Here is a 17,390-nt window from a genome sequence, read left to right on the forward strand (position 1 = left end):
ATTTTCAGAAATTGCTACTGGCAGGCTCAGTGGACCATATGGGATGCCGGGATTCGAACCAATGACCTTCTGCATGAAAGGCAAATGCCTTACCTCCATGCTGTCTCTCCGGCCCCTAGCTCAGACATTTTGAAGGACTGTTATTACTCATATGCTCTCAAACTAAGTCATTATTTCTTTTTTTTTCCTTTCATTTTCTGTATCTGAATGGGGGTTGGGGCCACACTCAATTGTGTTTAGGGAATATTTCTTGCAGTGCTCAGAGGACCATAAAGAAGTGCCAGAGGGGGCCGGAGAGATAGCATGGAGGTAAGGCGTTTTCCTTTCATGCAAGTGGTCATCGGTTCGAATCCCGGATTCCCATATGGTCCCCCATGCTTGCCAGGAGCAATTTCTGAGCCTGGAGCCAGGAATAACCCCTGAGCACTGCTGGGTGTGACCCCCCCCAAAAAACACACACACACACACACACACAAAAAAAAAAAAAAAAAAAAAAAGAAGTGCCAGGGATCAAACCTAAGTTGGCCAAGCGCAAGTCAAGTATTTTACTTGCTGTACTACTTTCCTAGTCCAAATTACAATTTCTATTTTTTCCTTTGTTTTTCTTTGTCCGCATCACTATTAACCTACTCCTGGCTCTGTGCTCAGAAAATCATTCCTGGTGGAGCTTGGGGACCAAATATGGGTCGCTGCTATAGAACCTGGGTCAGCTGCTTGCAAAGAAAGCAATATTGCTTTTCTGTACTCTCTCTGCACCTACATTTAATTTATTATCATTATTATTATTATTTTGGTTTTTGAGTCACACCTGGCAGTGCTCAGGGGTTACTCCTGGCTCTATGCTTAGAAATAGCTCCTGGCAGGCTCGGGGGACAACCATATGGGATACTGGGATTTGAACCACCATCCTTCTGCATGCCAAGCAAATGCCTTACCTCCATGCTATCTCTTTGGCCCCTTATTTATTATTTTTAATAATATCTTTATTGAAGCACCATGGTTACAAGCACATTTGTAGTTGGGTTTCAGTTATAAAAAAGAACTCTCCCCTTCACGAGAGTGACCTTCCCACCACCAAAGCCTCTTTCCTAGAATTATTTAATGGCAGGGGAAGTTTCCTAAATTTGAAAATCTCTTTGGGGATTAATACATAAATAATGTTCAGTCTCTTCTTGTCTAGCTTTGCCAAGTATGACTATTCTAGTCATTGATGTTATAGTCTTTTGCCTCAATGCAGGAACTCACAAATTTTCTATTGAATATGACTTGAAGCAAAATCCATAAAAAGTTCTAATGCCTCATATAACCATGAATTTTATCCAAGTGTGTTAGATGTTGACTTTGTCATCAAACATGGACAATGGTAGGGGTTAGGACACAAGTGCTCCCTTATTCCTTCCTTCAATGTTTTTGTGACATTCAGGGTAGAGACATGATTTTTGCCCTTCTTGCTAGATTGATATTAGCAGTGAAGGACATTGAGTACTCATAATCCTCAAGAAATAAAACTTAAGGAAGACACAGAAATGGAAACAGAAGTTTATGACAGGGTGGTCATAACCATGAAATTTAGAATGCAGTACTGAAAATTTTACATGACGAATAATGGGGATCTCTAAATTAAGTTATAGTCCATCCAGAGAAATGTACAAAAAACAGTTAAATGATGTTCTGTTCTTAAATGTTCTTAGCAACTTAAAAATGTGCTCATAAAATTAGGTGGACAAAATATATACAAAAGTGTATAGAAGAATCAATGGTGGGGGATAAGAGTGTGAAATTAAATCTAGATCAGCAGTGGAGAGACAGATAGCTAACAAAGAGCAAGATACCAACAAAGAGAAAACTCATGTCTCACAAGAAAATTTTAGTTGTAACATGATCCCGTTTTTGTGTAAAAATAGCATATGTTTTTAAAAAGGGAGATGAAAAGAGACCTGCTGAATTAGTGCTTATTGTTGTTGTCTACTGGTCTTATGAGTTTTGCTACAATTCCATTAGACATAATAATAGATCAATGAGATTAAAAGAGAGAAAAGGAATCTAGAAGCTCAATAGAGACCAAGAATATAGATTGCAAGTTGATTAAGTAGCAAAAGTATGTGCAGACAACCTTTGCTTCCCTAAAATCAGGTTGTAAATTCTGGCCGGTGAAGTGGCTATTTTTCTGAGGGATAGGCCCCCCCCCCCCCCGATTTAGGAATTAGGGAACTTTCTACTGTCATTTGGTAGTTTGTGAGATTCTGGACCCTTGTATCCTGGATTGTCAACAGTGATAGTAATAAATATAATATGGTTGTGAGAGAAAAATGAAACAAAGCGTTCATATGCAAGACATTGTATAGAGCAAGATTTTTTCACATAATGGAGGTATGACACAGTTTTAGTCGTGCTCATTTTCACTATAAGGAGTGGAAAGCTTAAACTATTTTTCTTTGTTTTGTTTTTTTTTTGTGTGTCACAACAGAAGATGATCAGGGGTTACTCCTGGCTCTGGACTCAGAAATTACTCCTGGCAAGCTCAGTGGACCATATAGATGCCAGGGATCAAATCTGGGTTAGCTGTGTGCAAGGCAAGCACCCTACCTGTTGTATTATCACATGAATCTAATAATACTTGGCTTTTAAAAGTGTTTAGTTCCAAGAGCAGCAGTCTGATTATATTCAGTTGTTTATCTTTTTAGCATACCTCTTTCCTCCCAGGTACCAGACCATATCCTAATACCCCATAGGAGGACAATGGTGATGAGCATGAAGTTGCTTCCTTTTTTTACACCAATCTTCATTCCCATTGTCCCCAATGCTACCTTGATCAACTTCCTTCCTCAGAATCTTCCTTTACTATAGGACTCTGCCTTCTTCTTTTCCTCATCTTTAGAACCGATGAATAGTTAGGAGTTTAATTTCAGCATCAGTCACTATAATCTATGGATAAGCCAGTGTTATTATGTAGGAGATGTTTTGACACTGAGAAAGGAGTTCATATGTCTTTAGACAATTTTAGTTGTCAAATCTCAATGAGATATGCTACAGACATCTAGTGGGTAGAGATCATGGAAGCTACTAAATATACTGTGGACCCCCAAACTGACCTAATTCAAACTGTCAATGATACAAGTGTTTAGAAACCCTGTTGTAGGGGCTGGGCGGTGGTGCTAAAGGTAAGGTGCCTGCCTTGCCTGCGCTAGCCTTGGACGGACCGCGGTTCAATCCCCCGGTGTCCCATATGGTCCCCCAAGCCAGGAGCAACTTCTGAGCACATAGCCAGAAGTAACCCCTGAGCGTTAAAAAAAAAAAGAAAGAAAGAAAGAAAAAAAAAAGAAACCCTGTTGTAGACTGATAGGGAATAGAATACTGAGAAAAGGAGGTAAACAATATGGGTACTCATGGAAGTTATAGAAATGTATGAGGAAGATTCTCATTATGAAATTATTCCCTTCGGCTTCTCTCTCTAAAGGTGGGCAAAGTTTTGAGAAAGAGGGATATGCTGATGCTTCAGCTTACTTCTCAGTCTCAGGAAATTTTACAAATTATCCTTAATCAGAGCTAATTTTAAGTGATTTATTTCATCCTCACTCCAAGAGAACTTTCAACAGACTGTAAAAAGACCTCATCCAACAGTTATATTATCAGGACAAGATATACTTTTTTATTTTCAGGATTCTGGTATGAGATTGTCTTCAAATACTACTTAATTGAGATGTGTGGACTGCTAAAATTTATCATTCGACCTCTCTGGGACACCTCAGTCAGGGAATATTAAGATGCAGCTGTCCTTCTCAGAGTAGTCTGTGGCCACACTGAATTGTCTTTTTAGCCCTATAGCCCTCTGCTGGGCATATCTATAACTTTCTCCCTTTCTCCCTTTTTCTTCAGAGATAAAGAGACAGAATTAATTGATTTGGGGGAGAGGAAGTGAAAACTTGTCCACAAGGCTGCTATTGTCTGCAGCAGTGTCTTGGTAAATGTAAAGGTAAAACTGAGACTCAGCCTAATAAAAGAAGAGTTTTAAGCATCCTACCAATATGGACTCCTAAGATTTCTTCATTCCCAATTTACCAGCCCTTCACTGAATAAAGACCCTGAACTGAGACAGACATCTTTGCCTAGCTAAAAATGGAATCCATAATTACACTGTTTATCTGCTTCATTTCCTTAATGAGGGGACTGTGGAAGCTCATTTCTGCTTGATTATCACAAAGGTATCATTTGGTGAAGTTGCACAAAGAGAAAGGAGCTTGCTGGCACCCTATTTTGAATGGGGGTGTATTCACAGAGACAAAGGAAGAGGAAAGCTTTTCAAATGGCAACTCTATTCATCCTCTATTGTCTGTATATAATTACTGTGAGCCCAAGTCCTTTATTCTCATCAGGACATTTGTTGCTAAGGTAAAATTAAAGAAATTCAATTGTGTGGATTTTTCCTTGGGTGTTTCATTGTAAGTGATAGGTCATGGTAACTTCAACTTGAGCTAAGTATGGAGGAATAGCAGCATACTGGCAAAGAATGGGGGCTCCAGAATGTGGTCCCCCAGCATAGTTCTGGGCTCTGTCACTTATAGAAAAGTTACTTTGGATATACTTCTTAATTTTTTTTTCACATTTTAATGTCTGCTGGAGAACAGGAAGATAGTAGGACTTGCTCACTGCATGGTGATAAGGATATTTAATATCCATTGAAAATGTGACTATGGTATTTAGATATAATTAGCTTGAGTGAGTATTTTTATTAAAGCAGGTCATACTGTAATGGTCCAGATTAATCAATTCTTGGGTATTTGCAGGAAATGCATTTCTACTTTTTGAAGACCAGTTTTTCCTCCGGGGAAAACTAGCAGATCCTTGAGTAATAAAGCCTTGTTAAAATGAGTTTTGAATACCTCTGAGTTAAAACAATAGGCAACTTCATTCTCCGCTCCCCACATCACAACCTGTGATATGTACTCTCTTTCTCTCTCCTGTTTTTCTAAATAAAACTATTTTACTTCCAAAGATATACAATAGATTTTTGGCAGCCTTAGTTATGGACTCAAAATTCTATGGTCTGTTCAGTACTCCAAAGAAAGGTCTTCCTGACAAGCCACATCATTTAGATTAAATGTGGCCATGGCTTCGAGGGTAATTCGTGTGTTTCCCGAGTGCCCATCAAGCAACTCACAGCCAATCTGTAGTCATGCTGCAGACTCAATGGTTTATCACCACATCAGAATGGTTGCCTAGAGTAAAGAGAAAGGAAGAAGAATTTCACCACCGGGAAGGCTCCGAGCCAAATGAGTCTCCACGTTGAGAGCATTGGAATCATTCCACTGTAAGTGGGACCAGATAATTAGAATTAGAGATGAGACGATTACTGGACTTATTTGGATCATGTGCTCTACCTATCTCAAACTGCCCCTGGAGACCTTTCTTCCTCTTTTTTATTGGCCACACATCACAGAGCAGTTAAGTATATATGTTCTTGAGCCAGATGGCCCAAATTCAACTTCTGGCTCTACCACATACTCAGTGGATGAATGTAGACAATTTCTTTAGTTCCATCCTCCATTCCTTAATCTTAAAAAAAAAATAGATATAATTATTTTCCCTACCTCCTAGCTAAATATATTCCATGTTTTACTATTAAGTATTTTAATAAGTAGAAATCAGAAAAGCAACTGACACATAAGAACCCTTTCCTCACTTTCAATGTTATAATCATTGGAGAATTATATTATATTAGAGTACTTTATTCTGCGGTTTACTTCATCTTTATTTCACTTCATCTGATTTATTTTTCGAAAGTTGGGTAATTTAAGTATTAAAATGCAAGCTTCTCAAATTCAATGCTTGTCTTTTGCCACCTAGATATTATAAACGGACATTGCAAGGAACAGGGTAATGGTGGTGGCTGGGTTCTGCCCTTTGGAATTTTGTCATATTCCAAGGCTGCACCAGCAATGCAGTGAGAAAGCAACAAGGCAGACATCTGTTTTTCCTTCTCTTTTCTTTTTCTTTTATTTTTATTATATTTTTTGCATTATTATTGTATTATATTATTATATATCATGTATATATAATACATAATTAGATATATTATGTATGATATTGTTTTATTTTTCCTTCTATATACTGTAGAGTGACTGTGTTTGCCTTGGAAATTCAAGTTCTATAAGATTAAACTCAGTATATCTAAAGCCATTACATCATCACCCGGCTCTTTCCCACTAGAGATCCCCAAAAGCATGACTGTCAGAGTCTCCTCAGACCTTACAGACTGCAGTTGGTTTTGAACTCAGGACCTAGCACTTGTCAAGCAAGCATGTTAAGATGCTGAGACATCTTCTGAGTTCCCCACTTACTTTTACTAGCCAAAAGGGATGGCAGTCTGAGAATTTGATGGATTGGTACACGCAGAACAAGCTGTGATGGTGGTGAGCACATATACTTCAAAAGCACTCAGACTGTGCCACCCACTTCCCATTGTGACTCTGGTTCCAAAACTAGAACCGAAGTTTGCTTAGAGCTTAAAAATGTCTATGATATCACACAGCAACATAGTGGTAGTAGCACTCACACACCCCAAAGAGTGTGTGCTCAGCTAACAGGAAATTAGACTCAGCTCCTCGCATGCAGATGGTAACACCCAAAACTAGCATTTCATGGTAACTCTACATGAGCATTTGTACATACCTATGTATGAACTTGTGCATTTGTGTAATTCTGCTACAATACATTTATTTAATCCATTTATTCCTCAGACAATGCTAGTAGCATAGCATTTAGTCCTGTTTCTGAAATCACAGGTTCTAAATAAAAATGCATCGTTTTGGGACCAGTGATAGCACAGCAGTGGACCATTAGCCTTGCACAAGGCCAACTAGGGAGGCACCCAGGTTCAATTCTTGGCATCCTGAGCCTGCCAGGAGTGATTTCTGAGCACAGAGTCAAAAGTAACTTCCGAGTGTCACCAGATGTCACCCCTTAAAAAACATTAAAAAGTGAGCTACCTGGGTTCAATCCCCTAAATTCCAAATAGTCCTTAAAAGCCCACCAGGAATAATTGGTAAGTGCAATCAGGAATAACCTTTGAGGGCAATCAGGTGTGGCTCAAAACAAACAAACAACACAAACAAACAAAAATAGCAACCAACCAATCAATAAAAAAAAAGCATTCTTTAAACTAAAGAATTACGATGGATTTTCTTCAACTTCTAACCCCCAAATAATATTCTCAGAAGAATTAAAGAGGTGGGAGCACAGAATGAGAGCACAGTTGGAAGGTGTTTGCCTTGCATGCAGCCAACCCAAGATGGACTCGATTCAACCCCCAGCATCCCATATGGTCCCCTGAGCCTTCCAGGAGCGATTTCTGAGTATAGAGCCAGGAGTAACCCCTGAGTGTTGCCAGGTGTGGCCCAAAATCCAAAACAAAACAAACAAACAAAAAGAGAATTAAAGTGGAATTAAAAATCCTTCTATATTATAAACAATCTTGTTAGTACATGAATATTTAGAACATGGCTTCATATTCACCCAATCTTTAATGGTCACTCTCAAAAAGTTTTTAGTACTCAGGAATCCTGTGTTAGCTAGCTCCCTTTGTGATAGGAATGGGGGTGCTTCCCCTGGCAGGAAGGTGGGGTAAGTTGGGAGATCCTGCCACAATGATTGCTGGAATCTAGCAAATTTGTTTTAGAAAACTTGAGATCTATTTACATATGCACTAGTTAAAATCCTCATGAGGGGCAGGAGCAATAGTACAACAGGAAAGTTGTTTGTCAAAGGCTGACTTAGTTTGATATCTAGTACCCCAGATGGTTCCCTAAATTTGCAGGAGTAACTCTTGCTGAGTGTGATCTAAAAACAACAAAAAGTTCCTATTGAGTTTTGGAGATGTATATTATATAGGGCATATATGTTATGTAAGTAATATATATAGGATATAGTTATGTAAATACAATATTGTGCTCCTAACTTTTCTAACTTCACATCTTTTTCTTATAGATATGTGGCTATTGTTTCTATATCATCATAGTTTTAATAAGTTGCAATGCTTTCTGGGAAGGCTAACTTCTTGTTATTATTACTATTTCTGACCAACCATGACGTTAGTTACACTGTATGTTTTAGATATTGTGCTGCATATTCACGTGAAACATTTCATTTAGTACTCATGTATTTCTCTGATAAAACTATATTACCTTCAATTTACAAATTTATAAAAATGAATTTAGAGAACTTTTGAAAATTGTCTATGGGATATAATGTGTTTTTTTTTTAATTTAATCAGTCTGAGGGTCTTTAACAAGTGCTACTTTGGTATTATACATGTTTTCAGAGTGACTTTCTGTCATGTATGGAAAAAGAGTTAGTATCAGATTTGTGGCAATGAGTCCAAGATATTACATATTTTATTATCCTGTACTTCAACTTTCTTCCTGTAATAAAATCAGGCAATCATATCATGACATTTGTCTCACCCTAAATATGTAGTATAACTTTTATAAATGTATTCAGATATGAAAATAGGGTCATTGCTGAATTCATATAAGTTCTGAGGTCAGAGACCCTGTGACTGAAACGTCCCAGAATGTAGAATTCTTTTGATGCATAAATGATAGTTGATCAAGCCAACATAACTGCTTGAGGAATTATAGCTTATAGAGTTGCTTGGCAGATGAAATCACTGGACTAATTAGAAAATAATGCATTATGTTCTGCCTAAAAATAATCAGAGTAGCAGGAGCAGAGCTGTGTTCTGAGTTACTGTGACTTCAAGTCACAATAAGGGTATGTGCCTTGATTCAACTCTATTCTTTTATTCTCTTTATTCTCTCTCTTTCTCTCCCTCCAGCCCAGAAATTGAAACAGACTTTGGAGCCTTGTGATACTGAATACCCAGCGTTTGTCTCTGAACGCACCATCAAAGAAACCTCAGGGAATATTGCTTGTGAAGACTGTTCCAAGTAAGTCCCCTGTCTTTCTGTTCATATTGAGCTTTTCTTGGATGGCCCAGTTGTATCATGTAGGGCAACATAGCTACCTTCTTGTATGAGAAGAGGCGTTTCTATCAGCTTGGATGAAACCTTACTTAGCTTTGTTGAGATATCAGAATTGAGGAAAACTTAAAAAGAAGCAATTTTTAGTCTTGTTTGTTGATGGATAGTAAAAATACTTGATGGTTTCAGTCTCTGTTTGATAAAGGTCTTTATATGTTTTTATTGAAGGCAGCAAATCTTCAAGTTTCTTGGATATTGAAGTATTTGAAAATGGTTACTAATAATGTTAGGACTTCTATCATACTTTTATTTCCCTTGTCATTAGGAGTTCCTGATCTTTTCATTCCTGTTGGGATGTTTTCTACCAAACCAGAAGGTGGATCTTGCTTGTCTTCTGATTTGGGTTTTCATGAAATGCTTCCAAAATAATTTATTTGCAGTTCTATGCTTTGAGTATGTGTCTTCCTAGTTCATGATGTTTCATTTTACTTTATATAGATATCTTGATAAAAGTTTATAGAAGTTTCATTAAACTTTATAGAAATCTTACTTTTTAATTTTAATACAATCTATATTCTTATTTTCTTCTATGATTTGTGCCTTGTTTAAGAAATTTATCTCAGAGCTCATATAGTTATCCTCATGTATTTTTATTCTGTACACTTTAACATCTAGAACTTAAAACTCCTGGAATTTACATGTGTAAATGGCATGAGATAGGACATAATTTGGAAGTTTGCCATATAATTGGCCTACTAACAGGCACTTTTTATTGGATTATATTTATTTTAATTTATTGCATTTAGATTTGATATGTGTAGATCTGTTTCAAGTTTCATGCTTTGTCAATGCCTACATCAGTATGAGGTTCTCTTGTTATAGCTCTATAATATGACTTGATATCTAGGTAAGTAAATACCCTTTTTATGTTGTTTTAAATTGTGGCTTCTATATTACCTCTTACTATTTAATACTGGCTGTAGAACTGTCTTGTTAATGTTTATATATTAGGCTATGATTTAAATTTAATAAGCTATATATCAATTTGAATTTTTATGGATTGATTTAAATATATAGCTTTCACAACATTGAAACATCCTACTTAATCACTAAGTGTATCATTTTATTTACATCTTTAAGACAATTTTAAACTTTTATGTTAGATTTTTAACAATTTATAATGTTTCTTGCTATCAAAAATAATATAGAGACATGATACTATATTATCTAATTGGTAAGTACTAGTATATAAGAATATCCTTGATTTCTGCATATTGAATCTTTTATATTTAATACTAAATGCTTTTAAATTTAGTTCTTATGTGTATGTGAATTTTATTATACATTTTCAAACATATTAATATCATTTGTGAATTTTTTTTAACCCTCAGAGTTATTATTTAAGACAATACACCGTATTTCTGAGTCATTGTTAAATAGAAACATTAGAGTAGACAACTATGTCTGATTTCTGATTTAGGGGAATATCTTCGATTAATTCATGTGAAGTATAATGCCTGACATAGGGCTATTTACAATAGTACAATCTGACTACTATTGAATTTATCATTGTAACTATTTTTAAAATTCAAGGGCAATGCACTTTTTTAGTAGCTAGCTCATTTTTATCAGACTACCATATTTCTTCTGTACAAGTATTTGCTGCCATTTTTGTTTTTGTTTAAACTATGTCTAAAATTTGAATTTTATCAAAATTATTGAAACATGTATTGCTAAGACATCTTAGTTTGCTTATGCAATGTATTATATTGTTATGCTAGAACTATTTATATTATATATAATGTACATTTTATATTTTATTAGCAGAGGGATATTTAATTTGAATGGAAATATACTGGTTTCTCCATGGTATATTTTTCACTAAAATGACCACAAAACTGCAAAACAGATCACCAAATACATCTGCTAATATCTACTGTTCACTTTTGCATTTAGTATTCATAAAAGAGAATGGACTACACTCTGTCTTTCTTGTGATGTAATTTGGCATTGCTCTTAAGATTCTTTGACACAACATTACTTGGAGTTTCCCTCTTTTGCTAATATCTTTAACATTTTGTATAATATTGAATCATCTTTTTCTCGGAGGTTTGGTAAAAACCTATCAACCAAATTACCAGTAACTTACGATTTTTTTGGTTTTATGCAAGTACATTTTTATGACTAAATTAAATTCTTCAGTGGATAAATTTTCATTTGGAATTTCTGTTTCTCTTTAAAAATGATTTCAGCAATCCCATCTTACCTTCAAAATGCATGCATGTGTTAATATTTTTCTATTTAACAGTACTCTGTTAAAATACTATTCCATTTATGGGGCTGGAGAGATAGCACAGCGGCAGGGCATTTGCGCTGTAGGCTGCTGATTCAGGACAGATGGTGCTTCGAATCCCGGCATTCCATATAGTCCCTCTTGCCTGCCACAGAGTGATTTAAAGTGCAGAACCAAGAGTAATCTCTGCTTGGTGTGACCCAATCACCCCTCAAAATACTACCAAATTTGTGATTTTTGCCTCTTTTAAATATCTACCCTGTTTCTGTCTCTGTCTACCTCTCTGTTTTTGTCTCCCTTCCTCCTTCTCTCTCTGTGTTTGTCTTTCTGTCTCTGTCTCTTTGTCTCTGTCTCTGTGTCTCTGTCCTGTGTCTTTGTCTCTGTCTCTCTCTTTCTCTGTCTGTCTGTCTCTCTCTGCCATGCTCACTAACTGGCTCTTTCCCCCCCTTTTCCCATCTCTCTCTCCTTATCCCTCTATATTGACAGAGGCAGGTTTGCATTTTTTTTAAATTTATAGAAACATCATTTAGTTTACTTGATTCTCTGTTGTTTCTTTGACCCATTTCATTTATTTTGCATATTGGACTATTATTTTTATCCCATCTTTTGGAGGTTGAGTATTTTCACATTTGTGTTTGATAATTGACCGTTTTCTATGCTTCCCAGCTTACCTCCATAAATGTTATACATAGGCTTTTCATGTTGCTCAGTTGTTTTTTTTTTACCATTTTCTAATTCTCACCACAGTTGATCTGTAAGTTTAAAAATAGCATTTTAAAAATTTTAGATATATGACATTTTTAATTTTAAAAATTATTGATGTAAAATTAAATGATATTGTGGTTTGTATTAACATGTGTTTTGTTAATGTATAAACATGTTCTTCCTCTTCTTTTATTTTATTTTTTTATTTTTTTTAATTTATTTTTTATTTTTTAATTTATTTTTTATTTTTTAATTTTTTTTTAATTTTTTAAATTTATTTAATTTATTTTATTTTATTTTATGTTATTTTATTTTTTGACCACACCTTACAGTGCTCAAAGGTTGCTCCTGGCTCTACTCTCAGAAATCATTTCTAGGAGACTCAGGGAAAAATATGAGATGCTAGGGTTAGAACCTTAGTCAACAGGATATAAGCTAAATATCCTTCCTGCTGTACTAGCTCTGGACCCTCCTCTTCTTTATTGTGTGTTTTTATGCATGAGGTATTATTTGTTTGTGTGTTATGATTATAAACTGATATTACTATTAATAACTACTTCTGTGGAAACTGAGCAGAGCTTGTTTTTCTCTTTAAATAATGTGTGTTTGATAAATGTGCTGCCAAAGAGAGCACTAAATAACGTACCCTTGTTACTTCTCTCATGTATCCTATATATGGACTCCTTGGAATATTTGTCATGTACATATTTCTACATAGAAAAATAGACTTGTGATTTTTCTTTTAAAATTTTTGTAACCTCTCATTTCCTAATGTAGATGCACATATACAAAAATCTTAAACAATAATATTACATCTTGGGCCAGGAGAGATAGCACAGCGGCATTTTTCTTGCAAGCAGCCGATCCAGGGCCAAAGGTGGTTGGTTCAAATCCCGGTGTCCCATATGGTTCCCCGAGCCTGCCAGGAGCTATTTCTGAGCAGACAGCCAAGAGTAACTCTTGAGCACCGCCGGGTGTTGCCCAAAAACAAAAACAAAAAAAATAATAATATTGCATCTTAATTACCATTTTTTTTTTTTTTTGGTTTTTGAGCCATACATAGCTCAAAGTGCTCAGGGCTTGCTCCTTTGTTAAGGGATCTTTCATGGTGTGGATCGAGGGAACATATGGGATCCCAAGGATCAAACCCAGGCTTGCCTTGTGTAAAGCATGACTTATATATTGAATTATCTCTCCATTCACTGCAACTTGATTATGTTACACAAAAACACACTTTAAGAAGTGAAAGAATATTGCAAAAGAGAACCCCCCCTTCTTTCTGAAGGTCCTATTTGCTGCTTGCCCCACTTTTCAGAATCATAGTCCCACTTTCCATAAGGTATCTCTGTGTTTGTATCTAACTTCATAATATTGATCTTGCCCATTTCTGGTGCCTAAAGTGTGAGATATTAATTGACTCCTGAGGTAAGAGGTTTGATGCATGAATTGCCTTGAAGAAGGCTTCTAAAAAATTTACTTAGGCAGAAAAATATGTCCTTATGACAAAAAATTAAGACTGATTGGGACCTCGGTGAACATTTCTTGAATATATTTTCTATGCTAGGCACTGGGAGATAGATTTGAATAAGGAAATATTATTTTTTTCATAAAGTACACAGACAATTAAATAGTCAATGTCACACTGCATATTCAGGGTCTGAATCATAGAATAAATACTACACAGGATGCATAGAAGGGAGTCCTAGGGTTGTCAAGATAGCTTCCTGGAAGAAGTTCCATTTATGATATTCCCCCAGAAATCTAGAAGAGTTCTCTACTATGAGTTATTCAGGCATGTATAGAGTGTGTGAAGACAGAGAAAATTGTGGTTTGTTCAGTCAGGTATTGGACATTTAGGGAAACTATAACATAAACTTGGGGGTTAGGAGAGATAAAATAGGAGCTTATATAATGTCAAAGTTCAAGGAAACCATCTTGAGGCAGAATGATATATAACAATTCAAGATAAACCTGGGCCAGCTAATATAGAGAGCTAAGATAGTTGTCTGTGAACTCTAAGATAAACATGGGTCAGGTGTTGCCAGTGGGGCTGGCACGGTGGTGCTAGAGGTAAGGTGTCTGCCTTGCCAGCGCTAGCCTAGGACGGACCACAGTTCGATCCCCAGCGTCCCATATGGTCCCCCAAGCCAGGAGCAACTTCTGAGCGCATAGCCAGGAGTAACCCCTGAGCATCACTGGGTGTGGCCCAAAAACAAAAAAAACAAAAAACAAAAAACATGAGTCAGGTGTCAATAGCCTATTTCTGGCCACAAAATATCACCCCAAGAAATTCTGATATTAGAGAATATAACTTATTAATTTACTGTTTATTTTACTTTTTAATAAAACATATGCCCATTTTGGGTTATGGATATTCTTAAAAAGGTCTGGCCACAAAAATTCGTCAAACCTGGAGAAGTTACACTTCTACAAAAAGGAGCACACACACACCCATGTGGTATATCCTCACAGATGTGATTTTATGCCATTGAAGGACATATACATAACTATAGGATGTGGGAAGTAACTGGATTGCCAGGAGGGAACCCAGATATGGGAAAACATGCAAACTCCAAATTCCTAGATGGAAATAATTTTTTTTGTTTTTGTTTTCTTTTGGGGGGAGGCATACCCAGTGACACTCAGGGGTTACTCCTGGTTATGTGCTCAGAAATTGCCACTGGCTTTGGAGGACCATATGGGACTCCTGGGATCAATCCAAAGTGTGTCCTAGGTCAGCCACGTGCAAGGCAAACACCTTACCGCTGTGCTACCGCTCTGGCGGTATAAATAAAAATTGTTATCTCAAATACTAAAGCATTATTTAAGGACCTCGGTTGTCCTTGAAGGACTTCAAATGTTAAAAGCAAATGATGTCAGACACTGAAGTGTAAAACTTGAGTATAGAACAACAGGAAGGTTGAATGGAAAATCAAATTTTAGATGACAGGAGACATTTTGGCAGTGACAATAACAGTGGTTAATCTTGAAATAGAAACTTCTGCTTTGGGCAGGTCATTTGTCCCACCCCCTGAAGCTACTCATAATATAAACACACACTCTGGTATTATTAGAAAAAAAAATAGATCCAGAGGCTTCTTTTATCTCTTCCTTCTTCCCTCCACTCCTCCTCAATAAATTTTTTAATGTAAGTAGATGAATGATAAAAAATGTCCACTTGTCCCTCATTTCTTTCTATTCCAAAACCCTTTGGATAATCCTAAATAAAATGAATTTAATGATCACACCTCAATAAAATTTGTTTATAAAAATAATCCTGTTGGAAATTTTTTGAAGGACAGGGAGCTTTTAAATTTTTGTTCTTTACCTACTTCTTTCTATCTCCCTATCCTTGATGTGTTTTCTGTAATAAAAATGTACTAGAAGACATATGTGAGTATTGATGAAAACATTTATGAAGGCAATCTTTTGATTTTTGGAATGCATTTTGTTAGGGAGGAAATAATGTTTTTGACTTTTGTCATCTTTTCCTTCTTATAGCCAGTAGATTTTTTAGTATAATGGCCAACACTTTTGGTGGCAACTAGTAAGTGGAATTTACACATCTGCTTTATATATAATTCATGGAGAAATTTGTCAACATTTGCTCAGACAGAATGACATTTCTAGGACTAGTTTCTTAAAGACAATTACCAATTTTTGACCAATTTTGTAGGTAACTTCAGGTCAGGGGCAGCAACATTCAAAAATAACACAATTCTGCAGTATTTGGCCAGGAGTGAGTTGGAAACTGAGTTTGGTTAAAATTATAGTATTTCAGAAATTATGCACTAAGATCTTTTTCAAAGAAAAATATCTCCCCTCCTACAATGGAACATACACAAGTGTGTTCGTTACAAACCATTCTTAAAGTACTGATTACTTTTCTCCACAACCAACAGCAAACCATGGTGCAACTGTTCCTGGTTCCCAAGGGAACATGCTTCCTGCTACTGTAGTGTCAAAGATGATCTTTTCATCTCTTCAAAAAAAATCAAATGATGCTTTTGTCTACCCATTCCACCAGAATAAAGGGAACCATATCCAGTGGTTCTAGCCATGTAGTAAATATCATTCTGTCTCCAAAGAAAAACTTTTGAAGACTGATTGCTCCCTATTCCATTTCTAAGTACCATTTCAAGAACCACCCAATGGTTTTATATGGAAAATACATCAAGAGGTGACTCAGTTGCTCTAAATAGAAACCTTTACATTCGGCCACTCCAAAAACGAACATTTATCTGCCTAGAGCATAGACTGATAGAATGTAGCCAAGGGACAGTATGCAATGTTTAAAAAAGGATTTTCAAAAATATAGGGTTTATTAAGAATGCAGGAGCCTAAAAGAAAATAAGAATTTACATAAGAATGTCATTAGGGTTGGTGGTTTGGCTGCCTTAACCATTAATTTTCGTCATTCAATATCCCACTGATTATTAAATTAATCTGTTACTCGAAGAGCAATCGAAAACAACTGAGCCCATATTTTCTGGGCATTTTTTACTGTCAACAAGTTTAACAAAAATGAATATCTAATAATAATAATAATATTTTACTATTTTCTAGAACATTTCTTTCCTTCTTGATGCCCCCCATGACCTTTGCTAAGAAAGAATCCACAAAGACTTCCTTAAAATGAAAATGAATGTCTAAGTCTCAAAAAATATTAGACAAAAATAAGTGAAACATATAACATTGACAATATTAGTTTATACAATGTTGTCACGTTTTTATTGCTGGTAAGATATTAATATTTAAGACAAATTAGTATGCTTTGTTGCTTTGTGTCTTTTGGGTGGTATCACTCATCGCTTTTCATAACATTTTTATTGCCATTAGTTTTACTGTGAGATCCAAATTCAAGCCTTTGCTCATCTTTCTAGAAGTTTCCAACGCTATGGCTACCCTTTTCTTCTTTCATCACTTCTCCCTATGCGCCTTTTATTTATCCACTAAACTGAAAAGAAAGTAATTGGTCTCAAAGCTATGTTGACATGCTTCACGGGCTATAGTTCAGAGAGCCATAGTTGAGGGATTCCATTTTTCGACTTCAAGTTCCTATTGAGGTCTCAAGCTGGGTGGTCAATTTACCACACAACTTTAGACTATTCTCCTTGTGGACCTGAAAGGTATTCTTCTCAAGTAGACCTTCTGTATATGAACTGCAAATGAATCCAGGGCCAAATAAGGATATGGTGTCTAGCATGAGTTCAATGTGAGAGAATTTTTTTACATAGTTTATAGACTGGACAATCATACTTAATGGTAAAAGCTTTTAACCCATTATTTAATGCTTTTGGGTTCCAGTCAACTCAGTCTCAAATATAGCACAAAACCTGTATCTTAGAATCATATCTGGATTGGAAAGAAAAACTAGTCTAACTCTTATGCATAATACTGGGTTTCTCTGGTGC

The 17,390-nt window shown here is 36.0% G+C and overlaps 1 protein-coding gene across 1 annotated transcript in view; it reads left to right on the forward strand.

The window, feature by feature from the left end:
- CACNA2D3 (calcium voltage-gated channel auxiliary subunit alpha2delta 3) overlaps positions 1 to 17,390 on the forward strand; it is a 983,089-nt gene that overhangs the window by 925,192 nt on the left and 40,507 nt on the right. Inside the window, 1 exon segment of the mRNA XM_049777717.1 lies at positions 8,834 to 8,945. Coding sequence (XP_049633674.1) covers positions 8,834 to 8,945 — 112 coding nt within the window.

This window comes from Suncus etruscus, chromosome 7 (genome assembly GCF_024139225.1).
Source record: "Suncus etruscus isolate mSunEtr1 chromosome 7, mSunEtr1.pri.cur, whole genome shotgun sequence".
NCBI lineage: Eukaryota > Metazoa > Chordata > Mammalia > Eulipotyphla > Soricidae > Suncus > Suncus etruscus.